The sequence below is a fragment of the Chelonia mydas genome, chromosome 28 (assembly GCF_015237465.2).
Source record: "Chelonia mydas isolate rCheMyd1 chromosome 28, rCheMyd1.pri.v2, whole genome shotgun sequence".
Taxonomy (NCBI): Eukaryota; Metazoa; Chordata; order Testudines; family Cheloniidae; genus Chelonia; species Chelonia mydas.
In genome coordinates this window covers 1,027,372-1,046,954 of record NC_051268.2, presented here as the reverse complement: position 1 = coordinate 1,046,954, position 19,583 = coordinate 1,027,372, and the positions used below count along the sequence as shown (strand labels likewise).

The following is a 19,583-nucleotide window of genomic DNA, read 5'->3' as shown; positions in this document are numbered from 1 at the left end:
CCCCACTGCCCCGGGCAGCCTAAGGGGTCATGTGCTGCAGGGAGTGGGGGGCTCAGCAGGGGGCGCTCTCCCCTGGTACTGCGGGGGGGAGTCTTGTATAAATAGCTGCCCCCCTGCCCCCCAGAGCTGGCTGCAGCTTCCCGCTGGCCCCTCTTCTGCTCCTGCCCCCCAGCCTGGGCCCTGCCCCCGGCTCGGGGACAAGGCCGCGGTCCAGTGCCAGGATTCCTGTGGCGGGCAGTTCCCCAGGGCCCGCCCCAGCCAGGCCCAGTTCTGGCCGCTGCAGCCACGAAGCCGGCGGCCCACGGGGCTGAGTCACAAGGCGTGAACGCCCCCTTTCCTGCCCCCCACCCCCCCGGCCCCACAGGGAGCGCGGCTGGGCCCGGCCGGAGAACAAACAGCCGGCGGGGAGGGGCTTTCATGGCAGAGCCAAGCGCTGCTGGGCATGAAGCCGTGACCCTGGGCAACCTGCCTGCCCGGCCGGGCCGGGGGGGCGAAGTGAGGACAGAGGCAGGGAAACCGAGGCAGAGGCCCTCGCTGCTGCTAGCCCAGTCCTGGGCCCCCCCAGCTCTGCCGGTGCCCCTCACTCCTGACCCCCCCCGAAGGACACGGGTTCACGACACAGAGGCAGTTTACACGTTTAATACGGGGGGGAGGGACAGCACAATATAATTCCTGGGCCTGCCCCCCCCCCACAAAGAATAAATCCAACCACAGAGAACGGAGGGGGGTGAGGGTGTCAGCAGCATGCACCAAACACAACACACACAGGCCACAACTTCTCCTGGGGGGGGGGAGCTGAGGGACCCCCGGTGGGGGGGGGGGGTTCTGGGCTCTAGGGGAACAGGAGTTGGTTCCTGAATGGGGGGGGGGTCACGCTGCTGAGTTGGGGGGGACACCACTGGGGGGGGTCCTGAAGGCAGTGAATGTCTTGGTGTGTGGGCTTCAGCACCTGAGGGGGGGGCAGGGCTTGTCCCCCTCTGCCCTTGCCCCCCCCTTGCGGGGAGGGGGGACCTCAAAGCTGGGGGGCACTGGAGTCTTTGGAAATCAGCCAGTCCTTTGCTGAGGCCAGGGGGGCAGGATTGGGGGACAGCTGTGAACCCCCCCCACACCCACCCACTTAAAGGCTCAGGACCCATCTAGACACCGGCCCCCCCAACCACAGCCAGGGAAATGCAAGTCCTGGGGCCCACCAGCCCCCACTCCCCTCCCAGAGCCAGGGAGAGAACCCAGGAGTCCTGGCTCCCCCTGCAGCCCCAGTCCCACATCTGGCCCCTACTCCAGTGGCTTCATTTACCCCCCCATTGTTCTGGCTTGTGGGGGAGCCCCATGCCCTGCAGCCCCCTCCAGTAGCAGCTGTATGGGGTGGGGCAGCCAAGACAAGCCCCCCCCCCCCCGGGTGCGACCAGGAAGGGGGGGTTACAATTAACCTGATTGTCCTTAGGTGAGCAGGGCCCAAGGTGGGTGACGCACCCCCAGGGGCGGGGGCCTTCGGGACCAGGGGTCCCCCCACTTTTCCCAGCACCAGCACCCAGAGACCCCTGGGGGCATGGGGCCAAGCCGGCTGGCTCCCGGCGGAGTTTCCCACCCATCCCCAGAATGGGAGCTGATCTCCCACAGTCCTCTGCGGCTCACCCGCCCCATCCCCACTTCCCACAATCCTCTGCAACTTGACCCCTGGCTCCATTTCCCATGATCCTCTGCAACCCACCCTGATTTCTCACAATCCTCCACTCCCCCCTTTTCCCCATGATCCTCTGCAGTTCACCCTGATTTCCCCATGATCCTCCACTCTGCAATTTTCCCATGAGCCCCCATGGCTTGCCGCAATCTCCCATGATCCTCCACTCCCTGATTTTCCCGATGATCCAACATAGCTCGCCCTAATGTCCCATGATCCTCCATGGCTTGCCCCAATCTCCCATGATCCTCCACTCCCTGATTTTCCCCATGATCCAACATGGCTCGCCCTAATGTCCCATGATCCTCTGCAGTTCACCCCGATTTCCCATGATCCTCTACTCCGCAATCGTCCCAGGATCCAATGTGGCTCACCGTAACGTCCCGTGGTCCTCTGCAGCGCCGCAGTTACTCCCCCCTGCAACTTTCCCATGACCCTCGGCGGCCCGCCCCAATTTCCCATGATCCTCCACTCCCTGATTTTCCCACGAGCCCCCGTGGCTCGCCCTAACAGCGAGCATGTGCAGCGCCGCCCACACTCCGCTGCGGCTCGTCTCACGTTCCCATGATCCTCCGCAGCTTGGCTGCCGTCTCTGACTTTCCCCAGGACCCTCCACGCCAGAGGCGGCCTCCCGGCCCTCCCCGGGGGGGCGGCCGCGGTTACACCGGGGTCTCCTGCTCCTGCAGCTCGGGGGCCGAGCGCTGCCGGCGCATGCGGGGCGGGGTGGCGTAGGGCTGGCGGGGGGCCAGGTAGGGGCGGTGCTGCGGGTAAGGCTGGTGCTGCTGCGGGTAATAGTTGTGCTTGCGGGACTGGTAGTGCTCCGGGGCGCCGGGGCGGGAGGGCTTGGCCCGGCTCCCCCCGTCCAGGGAGCTGCGCCGGTGGGGACGCTGGGCCGGCTGCCGGCTGCAGTGTTTGTGCTGGGGGCCGCCGGGGCGCCGGGGCGAGCCCGGGGCTGGTTCCTGCCCCAGGCCGTCGCCCTCCGGCTCCGGCTCCTCGCCACCGGCCACCATGAAGGCGGTGTTGGGGCCCCAGGAGTAGCGGTGCTGGGGGTTGCTCTTAAAGGGGAAACGCAGCTTGCAGTCCTGGGGGGGCACGAACTTGCCGGGGGCGTGGGGCTGGCGCCGGAGGCCCTTGCCGAGCTGCTGCTGGTTCTGGAGCCGGGCCTGCTCCTGCTTCAGCCAGCGGAGGCGGCCGCGCCGGAAAGCCGGGTCCTGCTCCATCAGCCGGCACACCCGCGCGTAGCTCCGCTCCGGCTCCTCCCGGGCGCACAGGGACTCCGGGCTCCCCGCCCGGTCCCGGGACCCCGCCTCGTCCGCCAGCCCCGCCTCGAACAGCGGGGAGCTCCAGTCGTTCTCCAGGTCCTCGTCCGCCCCGTCCTCCTGCCGGCACACGGGGGAGGTGTTAGGGGGCAAGATGCCTGAGTTCCACCTCTGGAGCAGAGAGAGCTGGGGAACTAGAGCGGGGGGGGGGGGGCGGGGAGCCAGGACTCCTGGGTTCTCTCCCCGGCTCTGGGAGGGAGCAGGGGCGGGTGGGTTAGAGCAAGGGGGGCTGGGAGCCAGGCCCTGAGTCCCTTCCACTGCTGGGCAGGAGGCTGGGGGGTGGGGGCCTGGCCCTTGGCACACGACACTGCTGCATTGTGCTTGTACAGCGCCTGACACAATGTGGTCCTGGACCGGTGCCCCTCACGCCCGACCCGCAGCCCCCTGCTTGTCGAGGCTAGTCTGAAACTAGACCCGGCTGAGCCCAAGGCAGTGGACAGACGTGATGCTTGGGCTCCACCTGCTGGTGAGCAGTGGCCAGTACACAGCAAAGCCAGGACTCCTGGGTTCTCTCCCCAGTGCTGGGTGGGGAGTGGGATCTGGTGGGTGAGAGCAGGGGGGGCTGGGAGCCAGGACTCCTGGGTTCGCTCCCCAGCTCTGGGAGGGGAGAGGAGTGGGGTCTGGTGGGTGAGAGCAGGGGGGGCTGGGAGCCCGGACGCCTGGGTTCTCTCCCCAGCTCTGGGAGGGTGGGGTTGGTGGGTAAGAGCAGGGGGGGGCTGGGAGCCAGGACTCCTGGGTTCGCTCCCCGCTGCTGAGAGGGGAGTGGGATCTGGTGGGTTAGAGTGGGGGGCACTGGGAACCAGGACTCCTGGGTTCTCTCCCTGGCTCTGGGAGGGTGGTGGGTTAGAGCAGGGGAGTCTGGGAGCCAGGACTCCTGGGTTCGCTCCCCGGCGCTGGGAGAGGAGTGGGGGCTGGTGGGTCAGAGCCAGGGGTGGGGAGCCCGGACGCCTGGGTTCTCCGCTCACCTGGGAGATGGGGATGACCCTCTCCATCTTCACCATGCGGTGGCGCAGGGCCCGGATCTCCTCGTCCTTCATGTTGTTCTGGATCTTGACCTCCTGCAGGATGTCGGTCAGCTTGTCGATGTGGGCCCGCAGGTCGTCCACCGCCGGGTTCGCGCCCCCGCCGCCGCGGCCCTCCGGCTCCTCGCCCCCGCCCACGGTGTCCCAGACGTCCCGGGCCACGGCCCGCCAGCTCTCCTTCTCGTTGGGGTCGCGTTTCCCGTAGAGCCGGCACAGCTCCTTCATCTTCACGATGCTCATGGCCTCGATCTCCTGCCGGGCCTGGCGGAAGTCGTTCAGCGCCACCTCGTAGCAGATCTCCTTCACCGCCTGCATCTTCAGGTCGGCCAGGGTGACCCAGCGGGGGTCCTTGCCCAGGCGCCGGCGCTGGGGGATCTGGTACACCCGGAGCGGCTCCCGCCGCTTGCCGCTGCTGGGCACGCCACAGCGCTTCACGATGCTCTGCACGTTGGTGGCCGGCAGCTTCTGCCGCAGCGAGGAGATGAGCCGCCAGCTCTCCTCGCACGAGCGCTTGTCCGAGTCGTCCCCGCTGTCCGAGTCCGCGTACTGCCGGGATGGGAGAGACGGGGTCAGCACCGCCGGCCGGCGCCCCCGAGCCGGCTCCGCGGCTCCCTCCCCGGCCCCTCCCCGCCCCTCCTCGCACGAGCACTTGTCCGAGTCGTCCCCGCTGTCCGAGTCCGCGTACTGCCGGGATGGGAGAGACGGGGTCAGCACCGCCGGCCGGCGCCCCCGAGCCGGCTCCGCGGCTCCCTCCCCGGCCCCTCCCCGCCCCTCCTCGCACGAGCGCTTGTCCGAGTCGTCCCCGCTGTCCGAGTCCGCGTACTGCCGGGATGGGAGAGACGGGGTCAGCACTGCCGGATGGCACGCCCGAGCCGGCTCCGCGGCTCCCTCCCCGGCCCCTCCCTGCCCCTCCTCGCACGAGTGCCCTTCGCACGAGTGCCCCTCGCACGAGCGCTTGTCCGAGTCGTCCCCGCTGTCCGAGTCCGCGTACTGCCGGGATGGGGAGAGACGGGGTCAGCACCGCCGGCTGGCACCCCCGTCCCAGCTCTGTGCCCCGTATTCTAGCCTCACGCCCCTGACCGGCTTGTCTATACCCATGTCCAGGGGACGTGTGTGAAAGACACAGGACGGGGGGGGGGGTCAGAATGGCCCCCCTCATCCCCAGCCTGTCCAGCCCAATCGCCCCCACCTCGCTCTGCACCCCCCCCCAGGAAATCTGAGACCGCCCCCGTTTGCTCACCCCTCCCCTTCCGCTGTCTCCTGCCTGCCTGAGCTCCCTGCCCCCCAAATCCAGCCCCCTCAGCCCACCGCCCCCTCCCGCCCCCTTACCAGCCTCTGCTGCTCCAGGAGCAGATCGGCCTCCTCCTTCTCCCGGCGGTACTGGTTCTCCAGGTCCTGGAGCCTGGGGTGGGAGACGCCGTGAGACTGGGGCAGCCCCCTCGACACCCACCTGGGGACGAGCCCCCCGCATCAGAACCCCCCGGGGCGGGGCAGGGGGACGCCCCACTCCCCAGTCCCAAAATCCCCCTGGGCGGGGCAGCCCATCCCCCCAATCCCAGAAGGCCCTGGGGGTCTCTCTGGCGTCCCCGCCGTGCGCTCTGGGAGCCGGGGGGCCCGGGCCCCCACCTCTTCTCCATCTCCAGCTTGATGTCGATGCCCTGCTCCTCCAGCAGCTCGCGCTGGGCGAAGTTCCAGTCGACGGGCTCGGCCGGGGGCTCGGCGGGGGCGCTGCGTTCCCGCTCCAGCCGCGCCTGCTCCGGGTGGTTGAAGCGGAAAACGTGGTTCTTGCCCATCACGATGCGGTTACCTGAGCGGGAGGGGGCAGACGCAGGGATCGAACCCAGGAGTCCTGGCGCCTCCTCCAGCCCCCCAGCCTCCACTCCCCTCCCCGAGCTGGGGAGAGAACCCAGGAGTCCTGGCTCCCAGCCCCCCCTGCTCTAACCCACCAGTCCCCACTCCCCTCCCAGAGCTGGGGAGAGAACCCAGGAGTCCTGGCTCCCAGCCCCCCCTGCTCTCACCCACCAGCCCCCACTCCCCTCCCAGAGCCGGGGAGAGAACCCAGGCGTCCTGGCTCCCAGCCCCCCCTGCTCTCACCCACCAGCCCCACTCCCCTCCCAGAGCCGGGGAGAGAACCCAGGCGTCTGAGGAGCTGCCCCTACCTGACCTCAGGACCAGCGGCTCCGTCACCTGCTTCCCGTTGACGTAGGTCTCAGCCCCCTCGCACGGCTCCAGCGTGACAATGGCTGTGGGGAGAGGGAGCCCCCGTGAGACGTGCCCGTGGAGGCGGGCAGTGGGGGTCCCAGTCCCACGGAAAGGGTGGATCGGAGGTGAGTGCCAGGCGTGGGGTGCGGGAACTCCTGGCACACGGCTTGAGGGAGGGATGATTGCCCCGCGCCGTGGGGCTGGCTGTTGGGGACCGGGAGTGCAGGGGGGACGAGGTGCGTGTGCGGGGGGCACCAGCGATCCGTACCTGGGTGGCTCCGCGTCTTGGCCGCCTCCCGCCAGCACAAAAGAGGGGGAAAAAAGCGTTAGGGTCAGTGCGGCCCTGGTCCGGGTCCGCAAGAGACGACCCCCGCCCGCCCCAGACCCCCCCTTTGTGGGGCAGGGGAGGGGGGAGCCCAGCTGAGGGAGCGTCCTGCCCCCGAGGACCCCACTGTGCCGAAGCGGGAACGTTCTCAATGGTTTTGTCTGAATACCGTGTGCGTGCCTCGGTTTCCCCACGTATCTCGGGGGTGGGATCGGTGCTGGGCAGGTGTGACGGCGACGGGGTACCGGGGTGCAGAGCCCGGCCCCCACTTTGTAGCCTGGCGGGGGGGCCGGGAACAAAACGCCCAGGTGACCAGTTTGCCCAGGGGAGAGACGAAGCCTGGGGGTGCTGGTTGGGGACTCGGGGGGGCCCCCCCATTCCCACCTTCCCCGGCGGGGCCGGTGCGGCTCCGGAAAAGGCAATGCTGCTCGTTGATGAACTGCCCCGTCAGCTTGATGTCGACGTCCACCTGGCCCACCCTGCGGGGAGACGGGGGGGGAGGTGAGAGGGGGGCAGGGCAGGACACCCCAAACCTGCCCCCCACCCCCCCCCGCGGTACCCCAGCCCGCCCCGCACCTGGTCACGCCGTCCTTGATATGGTACAGCAGGCACTCCGACATGAGCGGGTCCTCGTTCAGGTTCACCAGGTGCGGGGTCTGCAGAGGGGGAGCTGGTCAGCGGGGGGGCAGGGCTTTGGGGGGCCCGGCCCGCCCCCCACCACCACCGCCATGGAGAAGAGCCCCACCCCGGGGGATTCTGGGATGGAGGGGCCTGACGAGCGTTGGGTGCAGAGAGGGATGGGGGGTAATTACAGAGGGAAAAGTTGGGGAGCGGGTGGTTCTGTGGGGCGCCCGGCACCGACCCCGATCTCAGCTGGGCTCTGCGCAGGGCTGGACGGACGCCGCCTGTCTGTGGTGTCGCCCCATCGCTGCCCGATGAGCCCCCCAGCCCCACGCCACTTGCCTTTTTCGGGGAGAAGACCCCCACCGTGCCACCGTCTTCCCGCACGGCCACGCCCATCTCGGCCAGGAGCGCCTCCCTGCGGCGAGAGACCCACGTCACTGCCCCGTGCGCCCCCCAAACTTCCACCAAGATGCGGCCACCTCTGGGGCGGGGTGGCTGGTTATCCGGGGCCCCTTCACCCAGCGCCGAGATGCGCCCACCTCTGGGGCGGGGTGGCTAGCTATCCGGGGACCCCTCGCCCGGTGCCGAGATGCACCCACCTCTGGGGCGGGGCGGCGGGTGACACGGGGACCCCTCGCCCGGCGCCAAGATGCACCCACCTCTGGGGCGGGGCGGCGAGTGACACAGGGACCCCTCGCCCGGCGCTGAGATGCGCCCACCTCTGGGGCGGGGCGGCGGGTGACACAGGGACCCCTCGCCCGGCGCCGAGATGCGCCCACCTCTGGGGCGGGGCGGCGGGTGACACAGGGACCCCTCGCCCGGCGCCGAGATGCGCCCACCTCTGGGGCGGGGCGGCGGGTGACACAGGGACCCCTCGCCCGGCGCCGAGATGCGCCCACCTCTGGGCGAGGTCAGTCCCAGCGCTCACCTCTCCATCCGAAGGGCCTCGGTTTTCCGCAGCTTCTCCTCCCACGTCTCGTTCAGCTCCGCGATGATTTTCTCCGTCTCCTGCGCAGGCCGAAGGAGAGTTGGGCTCAGGTCACCCCCAGCACAGGGGGGCCCCGTCTCTCCTCACCCCGATGAGCCAGGTCCCTGCACCCCTCACCTGCCCCACCCTGCCCAGAGCAGGAGACTGGGGTGTTCATGGGGAGACTGCCTGACATGCCAGGGCGGGGGGGCTGGGAGCCAGGACTCCTGGGTTCTCTCCCCGGCTCTGGAAGGGGAGTGGGGGCTGGTGGGTCAGAGCAGGGGGGGCTGGGAGCCAGGACTCCTGGGTTCTCTCCCCGGCTCTGGAAGGGGAGTGGGGGCTGGTGGGTCAGAGCAGGGGGGGCTGGGAGCCAGGACTCCTGGGTTCTCTCCTCGGCTCTGGTGCAAACTGAGCTAGAGAAAGGGGGCTGGCCGCTGGAGGGCAGGCTGTGGGATCTGGGGGGCTGGTGGGGGAATTGTTCAAGGTTGGGGGGCAGTTATATCCCCTACCTGCAGCCTCTCCATAGCCTCCTCTGTGCAGATGACCTGCTCCTCCAGGGTGGGGAAGGGCTCGGACCCCCCGTTGAGGGGGCAGGGGGACTGGGGCTCGGCCGCCGGGTCGTAGGGCAGTGAGGGAGCAGGGGGGTGGCTGTCAGGCTCCTCCCGCTTCAAGCCTGGAACGAAGCATTGGAGGGTTTGAGGGACCGGTCACGCCCCCAGCTCCTCCTGTGCCCCCTCCCACGTCCACTTCCCCTAGACCACCCCCATTTAACCCACGGCCTTGGCCTGCCCTGTCCCCATGCCCAGAGCGCTGCCCAACGGGGTGGGGGTTGGGGGGGCAGACCCCACTTTAAAAACAGAGCCCCCTTTCCCCACCCACTCTCTCTCCCCCATTCCAGCCACCAGCGTTTAGTGGGGGAACCCTGTCCATCCCCTCCCACCAAATCCCCTTAACTCTGCCCCCTGTGCATGTGTGCTGGGGGCGGGGGCACTCACCGCCGGGGAGGGGGGCGTCGGAGAGGCCCTGGGCGAAGAGCAGCTCCCTCAGCCGGGCCACCTCCTCCTTCAGCTCCCGGATGAGCCGGGCGTTGGGGTCCTCGTTGATCACCGCGTTGCACCGAATCTGCTTGGTGCGGTCCGCGTAGCTGGGAGGGGCCGGGGGGGTGGGGTGGGGGAGGTGTCGTCAGCGACCCTGGACAAGAGAGAGCAGCCCTGCCCCCCGGCATGCGCCCAGCCCCCGCCCCACATCCCCACCCCTTTCCATCCATCCATCCCTCCCCCGCGCCTCAGACACACGCACCAGCCCCCCACCCCTTGGGGCTCACCGGAGGGTGCTGAGCGTCTCCTCGTAGCTGATGTCGGCTGGGCTCAGGGCGGCGATCATGGCCGTGCGGGAGTTACCGCCTGCCGGGGGGAGGGAAGGTTAATTAGCCGGGGGGGGCCTCCCTCCCCCCATTATCTCGTACCCCCCAAGGGATACCCTCCTTCTCCCCCCATTCCCCCAGCGGCCACACCCATATTCCACCCCCCTGACCAGGATTGTCCCGTGCCCCCCTCCCTGCCTGCAGCCCCCTCCCCACACAGTGCACCCCCACTGCTGAGGGATCGGGGGGGCCTTACCCAGATTCTCCTTGAGCAGCCAGGTGAGAACCGAGTCGCGGTAAGGGATGAAATCGGATTTCTTCTTCTTGTTTTGCTGGAGCGAGGAAATAACGGGGGGGGGTGAGAACATGATTGGGGGGGCCCTGCTGGGGAAGGGGCTGACGCCCCCAACACGACCCAGCGGGGATTAGCTGTACTATATCCTGGCGAGGCCAACCCCTGCCTCAGTTTCCCCTTGGTGCAACAGCTGGGAGGCAAAACCCACCCCCAATGCCCCCTCCCCAGGACTGGCGGCGCCGGAGACAGACGGGGAACCCCAGCAGCTTGGCCAGGTGGGGTGTCTCCATGCTAACCTGGGGGCTCCGCGGGGACCGAGAACCCCGAGACTGGGCGCCCGGGTCCCGGCCGAGGGGGATGAGTCGCTCCCAGGGGTCTGGTGTGCCGGGACTCGGGGGGCCCCGATCCCAGCTCGACCCCCAGGGCCTGGCACTACAGGGACCCCGAAGTCAGTTGTGGGGTGTGTGTGTGTGATCCCCCCGCCCCCCAGCACTCACCATCTCGGCCAGGGCGGAGATCACCTTCCCCAGCGTGGTGAGAGATTTGTTGATGTTCGCACCTTCCTGCGGAGGGGAGGGAGCGCCGGCGCATTAGGGGGGGTTAAAGAGACACCCCCCCCCCCCACCCGACCCCCGGGGGTCCGGACCCACCAAGACGCCAGCACAGGACCACCCACTCCGGCCGCGTTCGAGTAGCCGTGCCCACGGGGCTTCGGCCAGCCGGCCCCCTCAGGAGACCCCCCCAATTGTGTGTGGGGGGGGCTCAGCCAGTTCCCCAATTGTGTGGGGGGGGGTCTTTTTCCCTGGCTCCTGTAGAACTGTGGGGGGTTTAGCCCTTTCCCGCAGGCTAATCCAGCGCCGCTCCCGAAGCCCCGTGGCCGATGCTCTGCTCCAGCACCCCCCACCCCTCCCCTGCCCCCCAAAGGGGCAGCAGCTTCGGGGGTGGGGGGTTAACAGTTCTGGGGGCCCCCCCCTCACCTTTAACCTCATGCCCTTCGCGCCGGATGACTCGGCTCGCTCGCTGCCGGCCAGATCCACCAGGCTGATTTTGCTGACCTGGGCAGGAGGAAGCAGGGGAGGGGGGGGTCAGGAGGGCTGGACTGGCAGCGGCTTCGTACCCCCCCCTCCCCAAACACCCCCGCCCCAGCCTGCCCTGAGCTCACTGAGCCAGGCTGAGAACCAGGAAACTCGCTCCAGGCCTGGCCCTGGCCCCGCCCCCTCCCAGCCAGGCTTGGCCCGCTATGGGTGACCGGGCCCGGCCGGCCCCACCAGTGCCCTGACCCCCACATTGCCTTCTCGGTGTCGAGGTCGGTCAGCTCATCGTGTCTCCTCTGCGTGAAGACGATGGTGAACACGGCGTGCGAGCGGCTGCTGGTCTCGTTCATGTTGGTGGCGGCCACGGTCCTGGGCGGGGTGAGAGACGGGGAGGAGGGTAAGAACCCAGGAGTCCTGGCTCCCAGCCCCCCTGCTCTGACCCACCTGCCCCCACTCCCCTTCCAGAGAAGGGGAGAGAACCCAGGAGTCCTGGCTCCCAGCCCCCCTGCTCTGACCCACCAGCCCCCTCTGCCCTCCCAGAGCCGGGGAGAGAACCCAGGAGTCCTGGCTCCCAGCCCCCCTGCTCTGACCCACCTGCCCCCACTGCCCTCCCAGAGCCGGGGAGAGAACCCAGGAGTCCTGGCTCCCAGCCCCCGCTCCTGAAGCAGCTGATGAGGCAGGACTCCTGGGTTCCCCGCAGAAGGGGGCGGGGCTCTCACCTGGCCTTGTTCCCGCAGTCCATGAGGTCGTCGATGTCGGCGAAGGAGGTGACGGCCAGCTTGGACAGGTCCTCCACGTAGGGGCCCATGATGGGGTGCTCCCGAACCCGCAGGTTCCCCCGGCTCTTGGGGTTCAGCAGGTCCCGCACCCGCTCGCAATAGATCTCCATGTAGCTCACCTGGGGCGGGGGGAGATGGCCATGAGGGCAGGGGCGGGGCAGTGCTGGGGGGGCGGGGAGTGGGAGCGGGGTTGGAGGAGGCATGGGTGGGGGCTGGGGGTCAGGGAAGCACTGGGAGAGCCCGGGGGGTGGTGGTGTGAGGATCACACTGGGGAGGACGGGGGGCAGGGAGGGGCTGGGGGTCAGTTGGGGGAGCACTGGAGGGGTCAGGAACCACTGGAGGGTCTTGGGGGGGGGTCAGGGTCACACTTGAGGGTCTGAGGGGGAGATTGGGGGGTCGGGGCTGGGGGAGCGCTGGAGGGGGACATGGGGGGGTCAGAGTTGGGGGAGCGCTGGGGGGGGGTCGGGTTCGCGCTGCGGAGGTTGGGAGCAGGGAAGGGCCGGGAGTCAGAGTTGGGGGAGCGCTGGGGGGAGCCTGGGGGGGTCTGGGTCATGCTGGGGGGCCTGAGGGGGGGGGCAGGGCGGGCGACTCACCTCCACGGAGTAGGACAGGTCGGGGGAGTGGCTCTCGGTGACCCGGGCGAACAAATCCTCACACAGCTGGAGCGAGACACAAGGAGAGGAGCATGAAAACACGGCACGGCGCCCCCCCCCCCGGAGCCCCCCCCAGCACGGCCCCCCGGCGCCCACCTGGGGGATGATCCCCTGCTGCCCCGGCTCCTGCCTGCCCATCATGGTGTAGGACTTGCCGGCCCCGGTCTGGCCGTAGGCGAAGATACAGACGTTGTAGCCCTCGAAGGCGTGAAGCAGCATCTCCTCCCCGATGTCCTGGTAAACCTGCCGCTGGGAGGCGAAGCTGGGGTCCTCCTCCTGGGGGGGGCGAGGAGACACGGTCACGGGGTGGGGGCCCTCTATGGCTCTGCCGGTGCCCCTCAATCCCCCGTCTCCAACTCCAACCCCCACTCCGCTCCCAGAGCTGGAGAGGGGACCCAGGTGTCCTGGCTCCTCCCACTCTAACCCACCAGACCCCACTCCCCTCCCAGAGCTGGGGAGAGAACCCAGGAGTCCTGGCTCCCAGCCCCCCCTGCTATAACCCACCAGCCCCCACTCCCCTCCCGGAGCTGGGGAGAGAACCCAGGAGTCCTGGCTCCCAGCCCCCCCTGCTATAACCCACCAGCCCCCACCCCCCTCCCAGAGCTGGGGAGAGAACCCAGGAGTCCTGGCTCCCAGCCCTCCCGGCTCCGCGCCCCCCAGTTCTCCGCGCACTCACCGAGGTGTGGGACCAGTAGGAATAATCGAAGGTGAAGTTTTTGGGAGCATCCTTTGTCAGCTTGGGATTGGTGATACCTGTGGGGAGACGGCACACGGGGTGAGCGAGCGGGTGCGGGGCACATGTCCAGCCAGCCCCCCCACCCCACCCCGGGGCCCCGCCGAGGTCAGGAACCTGCCCTGTGCCGGGCGCGTCGCAGACTCAGGGCGAGACGCAGCCCCTGCTCTGAAGAGATGATAACGTAAATAAATATTCCCAGCTTTCAAACTGGGAGAGACTGGTGAGACTGGGAGCCAGGACTGGCGCTGGGAGGGGAGCAGGGGCTGGTGGGTTACAGCAGGCAGGGCTGGGAGCCAGGACTCCTGGGTTCTCTCCCCGGCTCTGGGAGGGGAGTGGGGGCTGGTGGGTTAGAGCAGGCAGGACTGGGAGCCCGGACTCCTGGGTTCTCTCCCTGGCTCTGGGAGGGCAGCGAGCTCTAGGCCAAACCCAGACAGAGGCTGAGCCGCGAACGGGGAACCAGGCGCAGACCCTGGCATCCCCCTTTTAAGCCGGCTGGGCCCCGGCTCTGACAAGGGGCCGGCTCTGGCCGGCACACGGCTGCCTTTACAAGGCCTCCCAGCTCCCCGGGCCGGCTGAGTGACGTCTTGGCAGCTCCCGGGACCATAACAAGTTGAGGACGTTCCAGCTATATTTAGCCGGCATCCAGGCTCCCAGCAGCTGGTCCTGCCGGATGCCAGCCCTGGAAAGGATGCTCCGAGGTTGCACTCCTGCTCCCCCCGGCCTCGGTGCTCCAGGCCCCAGCTCCCGGAGTCACGCCACACCTGTGGGCTCCTGCCTTTTTCAGTGAAGTGTCTCTGAGCCCGACGTCTGCCTGAGTTTGCAGAGAGCCTGAGCCCATTCCTGCGAGGGGGCAGGGGGCGCTTGCTGATCTCCTGAGCCATTCTGCCCAGCTCGGGGGGCCGTCAGCCCCACCCCACGTTGGTTCGAAAACCCGGATTCCCCCCCAACGCATGGACTTGGCAGCAGGGAGCAGCACTGGACATGCGGGGGCAGCCGTGTTAACCACCCCCCCGCCCCCTGCAAATTCGTCAGTGGGGTTTTTTTTCTGCAAAAGGATTTTACGGACGACAAAGGAACAGATCCTGAGCTCCCAGGGAGGGGAGTGGGGGCTGGTGGGTTGGCGGGGGGGCCTGGGAGCCAGGACTCCTGGGTTCTCCCCCCGGCTCTGGGAGGGGAGTGGGGTCTGGTGGCTCAGAGCGGGGAGGGGCTGGGAGCCAGGACTCCTGGATGTCTCCAAGCCAGCATGACCTGCAGGCGTCTCTGACACACAGACACCCCACCTCCACATCACACAACTGGGGACATGCCTCTCTCCGAGATCCCCTGTTTCCCCTGTAACCCCGTCAAGAGCTCACGCCCTGCGCGCCACGCTCAGCCCGGCAGGAACGCGCTCCCTTCTGCACGCTTTCCACCTTAGAATCATAGAATATCAGGGTTGGAAGGGACCTCAGGAGGTCATCTAGTCCAACCCCCTGCTCAAAGCAGGACCAATCCCCAATTAAATCATCCCAGACGGGGCTTTGTCAAGCCTGACCTTAAAAACCTCTAAGGAAGAAGATTCCACCACCTCCCTAGGTGACCCATTCCAGTGTTTCACCACCCTCCTAGTGAAAAAGTTTTTCCTAATATCCAACCTAGACCTCCCCCACTGCAACTTGAGACCATTACTCCTTGTCCTGTCCTCTTCTACCACTGAGAACAGTCTAGATCCATCCTCTCTGGAACCCCTTTCAGGTAGTTGAAAGCAGCTATCAAATCCCCCCTCATTCTTCTCTTCCGCAGACTAAACAATCCCAGTTCCCTCAGCCTCTCCTCGTAAGTCATGTGTTCCAGTCCCCTAATCATTTTTGTTGCCCTTCGCTGGACTCTCTCCAATTTATCCACATCCTTCTTGTAGTGTAGGGCCCAAAACTGGACACAGTACTCCAGATGAGGCCTCATCAATCTCGAATAGAGGGGAACGATCAATGTCCCTCGATCTGCTGGCTATGCCCCTACTTATACATCCCAAAATGCCATTGGCCTTCTTGGCAACAAGGGCACACTGCTGACTCATATCCAGCTTCTCGTCCACTGTCACCCCTAGGTCCTTTTCCGCAGAACTGCTGCCGAGCCAGTCGGTCCCTAGTCTGTAGCGGTGCATTGGATTCTTCCGTCCTAAGTGCAGGACTCTGCACTTGTCCTTATTGAACCTCATCCGATTTCTTTTGGCCCAATCCTCTAATTTGTCTAGGGCCCTCTGTATCCTATCCCTCCCCTCCAGCGTATCTACCACTCCTCCTAGTTTAGTATCATCCGCAAATTTGCTGAGAGTGCATCCACACCATCCTCCAGATCATTTATGAAGATACTGAACTAAACCGGCCCCAGGACCGACCCCTGGGGCACTCCACTTGATACCGGCTGCCAACTAGACATGGAGCCATTGATCACTACCCGTTGAGCCCGACAATCTAGCCAACTTTCTTTACACCTTATCGTCCATTCATCCAGCCCATACTTCTTTAACTTGCTGACAAGAATACTGTGGGAGACCGTGTCAAAGCTTTGCTAAAGTCAAGAAACAATACATCCACTGCTTTCCCTTCATCCACAGAGCCAGTAATCTCATCATAGAAGGTGATTAGATTAGTCAGGCATGACCTTCCCTTGGTGAATCCATGCTGGCTGTTCCTGATCACTTTCCTCTCGTGTAAGTGCTTCAGGATTGATTCTTTGAGGACCTGCTCCATGATTTTTCTGGGGACTGAGGTGAGGCTGACTGGCCTGTAGTTCCCAGGATCCTCCTTCTTCCCTTTTTTAAAGATGGGCACTACATTAGCCTTTTTCCAGTCATCCGGGACTTCCCCCGTTCGCCACGAGTTTTCAAAGATAATGGCCAATGGCTCTGCAATCACATCCGCCAATTCCTTCAGCACTCTCGGATGCAACTCGTCCGGCCCCATGGACTTGTGCACGTCCAGCTTTTCTAACTAGCCCCTAACCACCTCTTTCTCCACTGAGGGCTGGCCATCTACTCCCCATGTTGTGATGCCCAGCGCAGCAGTCTGGGAGCTGTCCTTGTTAGTGAAGACAGAGGCAAGAAAAGCATTGAGTACATTAGCTTTTTCCACATCCTCTGTCACTAGGTTGCCTCCCTCATTCAGTAAGGGGCCCACACTTTCCTTGGCTTTCTTCTTGTTGCCAACATACCTGAAGAAACCCTTCTTGTTACTCTGGACATCTCTTGCTAGCTGCAGCTCCAGGTGCGATTTGGCCCTCCTGATTTCATTCCTACATGCCCGAGCAATATTTTTATACTCTTCCCTGGTCATATGTCCAACCTTCCACTTCTTGTAAGCTTCTTTTTTATGTTTAAGATGCGCTAGGATTTCACCGTTTAGCCAAGCTGGTCGCCTGCCATATTTACTATTCTTTCGACTCATCGGGATGGTTTGTCCCTGTAACCTTCCCTGGTACCAGCTCTTTTTAGTCCCATCCTTGTGCTAGGGGGCTAGTAAAGCCCCAGCTACCGGAGGCATGGGAATTACAGGGCGGTCTCTGCTTCCCCTTTTAGCAAAGGGATCGTGAGTCTCTAGTTCTCACGGGGGCAGAGCAAAGCTTGTAAGTGTCACCCTCCTAAAGGCTCAGGAGCTAAAAGGAAATTAAAACAAATCCCATTAATTATTTTTTAGGGCCAGGGTGGCTGGGGGAACTCTCTGGCCTGGGTTCTTCAGCCGGTTTGCTACCCGTACCCCTCTGGTTTTCCATTTTGCCTTTTTAAGGACTGGGAATTATTTGTGGTTGGGAGATGCCCCTTCCTTCCGACAGGACCCTCAGACAAGACCAAAACTCTAGTTCACCCAGGACTTAATTCGGGGAAGCTCTGGGGGCAGGCTAGCCGACCTGGGGGGAGTCTAGCTGGTGGAGAGATCGGAGCGGGAAGCGAATGTTCATGCTGCTTGGACCAATCCCGCCAAATAACTTACGCTGCAAAAACTCCTCAAAAAACACCCACCCCACAACCCCCATAACAATGGTCCAGCATGTCTCCAAGCACTCAACACTTGCTCGCACATGGGGAATTTATAGGACTATGCAGCAGTGCCATCTCGTGGCTGATTTATGTTCCTTGTGGGTGGTGCTGTCGCCTTCGCTCTCTCCTACCACCGTGGCCGGGGCTGTACGAACGCACACTGCGTGACAGAGACGCTGGCAGCAGGCAGGCAGGGGGTTAACCAGAGGCAGCTGCCCAGAGCCGGTTAAACTGTGGGTTTTCCCCGTGCGCACAACGATGGGGTCGTTCGTACCACGAAGGGGCTGGCGTGTGCACGGGAGTCACATTCAATCGAGATCGGGGGCCCCCCCAGGGTGCCAGGCGCTGCACAGACCTCCCTGACCGAGATCGGGGGCCCCCCCAGGGTGCCAGGCGCTGCACAGACCTCCCCGACCGAGATCGGAGGCCCCCCCAGGGTGCCAGGCGCTGCACAGACCTCCCCGACCGAGATCGGAGGCCCCCCCAGGGTGCCAGGCGCTGCACAGACCTCCCTGACCGAGATCGGGGGCCCCCCCAGGGTGCCAGGTGCTGCACAGACCTCCCCGACCGAGATCGGGGGCCCCGCATTGTGCCAGGCGCTGCACAGACCTCCCCGACCGAGATCGGGGGCCCCGCATTGTGCCAGGCGCTGCACAGACCTCCCCGACCGAGATCGGGGGCCCCGCATTGTGCCAGGCGCTGCACAGACCTCCCCGACCGAGATCGGGGGCCCCGCATTGTGCCAGGCGCTGCACAGACCTCCCCGACCGAGATCGGGGGCCCCGCATTGTGCCAGGCGCTGCACAGATACACAGCACAGTCTGGAAAAATTAATAAGGCCAAGGGGGGCGGAAAGGGGAGATCCCGAAACACCTACCCCCCAACACAGACCCCGTGACTACGGAGCCGGATGGCAAATGCCCAATCGAGGCTTTCCCAACCTCGGGGCCTGTCACCGCAGCATCGGGGCTGCTCCCTGCTCCGCTCTGGAGAGAGGGGCCAGGGTGGAGGGCGAGCCCTGTACGGACTAAGAGACGGAAGAGATCCAGCCACACTTCCTAGAGCACATCTACCCCGGGGTTACCCCTACGCTCCCAGCCACCCCGAGATCAATCCTACGCTGCCTAGTACAAGGATTTATGCACCAGCCCGGCTCCAATCCCCGCCCTCGGCGCAAGGGGCAGGGATCCGGAGCCCACTGCACTCTGGGTTTTCATTCCTGGCTTCCCCAGGCCCACAGCGCACCGGGGAAGTGGGAGCAGCCCAGGGGCTGCTCTAACATACGCCCGAGGCTGGCTGGGGCGCAGAAGACAGGTGCGCTCGTGCCTCCAGCTCAGGAACGGAGGAGCTGGGAAACCAGGGCCGGGATAACCAGAGAGACAGCAGCTTGCGACGCCCGGGGCAGGGCGTACCGGGTCCCTTTGAGGGAATTCGGGGCAGGTCCGCGTTCCCGGGCCACCGCCCAGCGAGGAGAGAAGCAGAACACAGATACTCGCAGGGGGAAGGGGAAAACCCGTCCCCAGGTCCTTGCCAATCTGACCTGGGGAGAAGTCCGGCCCCGCCCCGAATGTAGCAATCAGTTAGACCCCGAGCATGAGCCAGACCCCCCTGCCAGCCCGGCACCCCAGATCACTGACCCGGCACGGCCCAGTCCTACTAGTTCAGAGGAAGGAGAAGGGATGTCTGGGTGATCAGAGTGGGGGGTGGAGAGAGAATCTCCCTTAATCCAAATCCACTCTCAAGCGTAGACATGCCGCAGGTGAAATGTGTTGAAAATACCCCTTGCCCCGTCTATAACGGGGTTTGAGAAGTCACGCTGCTCACGTGTGCTGGCTAGACACCCGTCACAGGGCGAGCTGGCTCTGCAGGGAGCCCGGGAGAACGATCCCCAAGCACCAAGTTGTGGCCGCACTGTTTGGGGAAACTGAGGCAGGCAGACCCTATTTTAGTCAAGCCCTGCCAAGCATGAAATCCAGCGATGCGCCCGAAGAGCCAGCCCTGCCGGCCTCCGGCTCTACCCCTGCCAGTCCGAGCCACCCTCCCAAGGTACTTACAGGTGGTTTTTCCTTGCATCTGGATCACGCATTTAGCGTCCCGGCTGATTTCCCGGGAGTTGAAAGGCCGAACCCTCACGGCCACTTTGACGGAGGCGCCGGCCATGGCGGCTCTCCCGTGACCCTCAGTGTTCACCACGGGAGCTCACGGGCCCGTCCTGCAAGAGACAGACAGGAAGAGACGCAAAACGTTACCACGGCTCTGCCCATAAAAATCACCCTGCGGTCCCAGCCGCGAAGCGGTTCCCATCAAAGTCACAAGGACCTCTCCAAGTCACGGGGCCGCCGGCTCCCCCCACGCAGGGGCTGGGAGGGTGCCCTCAGGCAAGCGGGTGAGCTTGGTGACCTTGCACGAGCGACCTTCCGCCTCCCCGTGCCTCAGTTTCCCCACAACCTTCTTTCCGTCAAGCGCTTTGAGGTCCGCTGATAAAAGCCAGAGGGATTATCATTGCGGGGGGCAGGGAAGCTGGAACCGGATCCTAGCAGGGAGCTAGGCGGGGCTCGTTTGTACAGAGCT

General features: G+C 65.5%; 1 protein-coding gene across 1 annotated transcript in view; it reads right to left on the bottom strand.

Annotated features, from left to right (window-relative positions):
• Positions 1–623: 623 nt before the first annotated feature.
• KIF1C (kinesin family member 1C) overlaps positions 624–19,583 on the bottom strand; it is a 36,004-nt gene continuing 17,044 nt past the window's right edge. The window contains exons 2-22 of the mRNA XM_037887585.2: positions 19,067–19,224; positions 12,938–13,014; positions 12,358–12,537; positions 12,202–12,267; positions 11,549–11,727; positions 11,087–11,198; positions 10,773–10,850; positions 10,293–10,358; positions 9,757–9,832; positions 9,462–9,540; positions 9,133–9,281; positions 8,647–8,810; positions 8,099–8,178; positions 7,510–7,585; positions 7,123–7,202; positions 6,931–7,025; positions 6,179–6,262; positions 5,646–5,826; positions 5,349–5,421; positions 3,963–4,565; positions 624–3,057 (exon numbers count right to left, since the gene is read on the bottom strand). Of these exons, the coding sequence (XP_037743513.1) occupies positions 2,338–3,057; positions 3,963–4,565; positions 5,349–5,421; positions 5,646–5,826; positions 6,179–6,262; positions 6,931–7,025; positions 7,123–7,202; positions 7,510–7,585; positions 8,099–8,178; positions 8,647–8,810; positions 9,133–9,281; positions 9,462–9,540; positions 9,757–9,832; positions 10,293–10,358; positions 10,773–10,850; positions 11,087–11,198; positions 11,549–11,727; positions 12,202–12,267; positions 12,358–12,537; positions 12,938–13,014; positions 19,067–19,172 (3,324 nt within the window). The 5' untranslated portion in view covers positions 19,173–19,224 and the 3' untranslated portion in view covers positions 624–2,337. The remainder of the gene's footprint in view (positions 3,058–3,962; positions 4,566–5,348; positions 5,422–5,645; positions 5,827–6,178; positions 6,263–6,930; positions 7,026–7,122; positions 7,203–7,509; positions 7,586–8,098; positions 8,179–8,646; positions 8,811–9,132; positions 9,282–9,461; positions 9,541–9,756; positions 9,833–10,292; positions 10,359–10,772; positions 10,851–11,086; positions 11,199–11,548; positions 11,728–12,201; positions 12,268–12,357; positions 12,538–12,937; positions 13,015–19,066; positions 19,225–19,583) is intronic.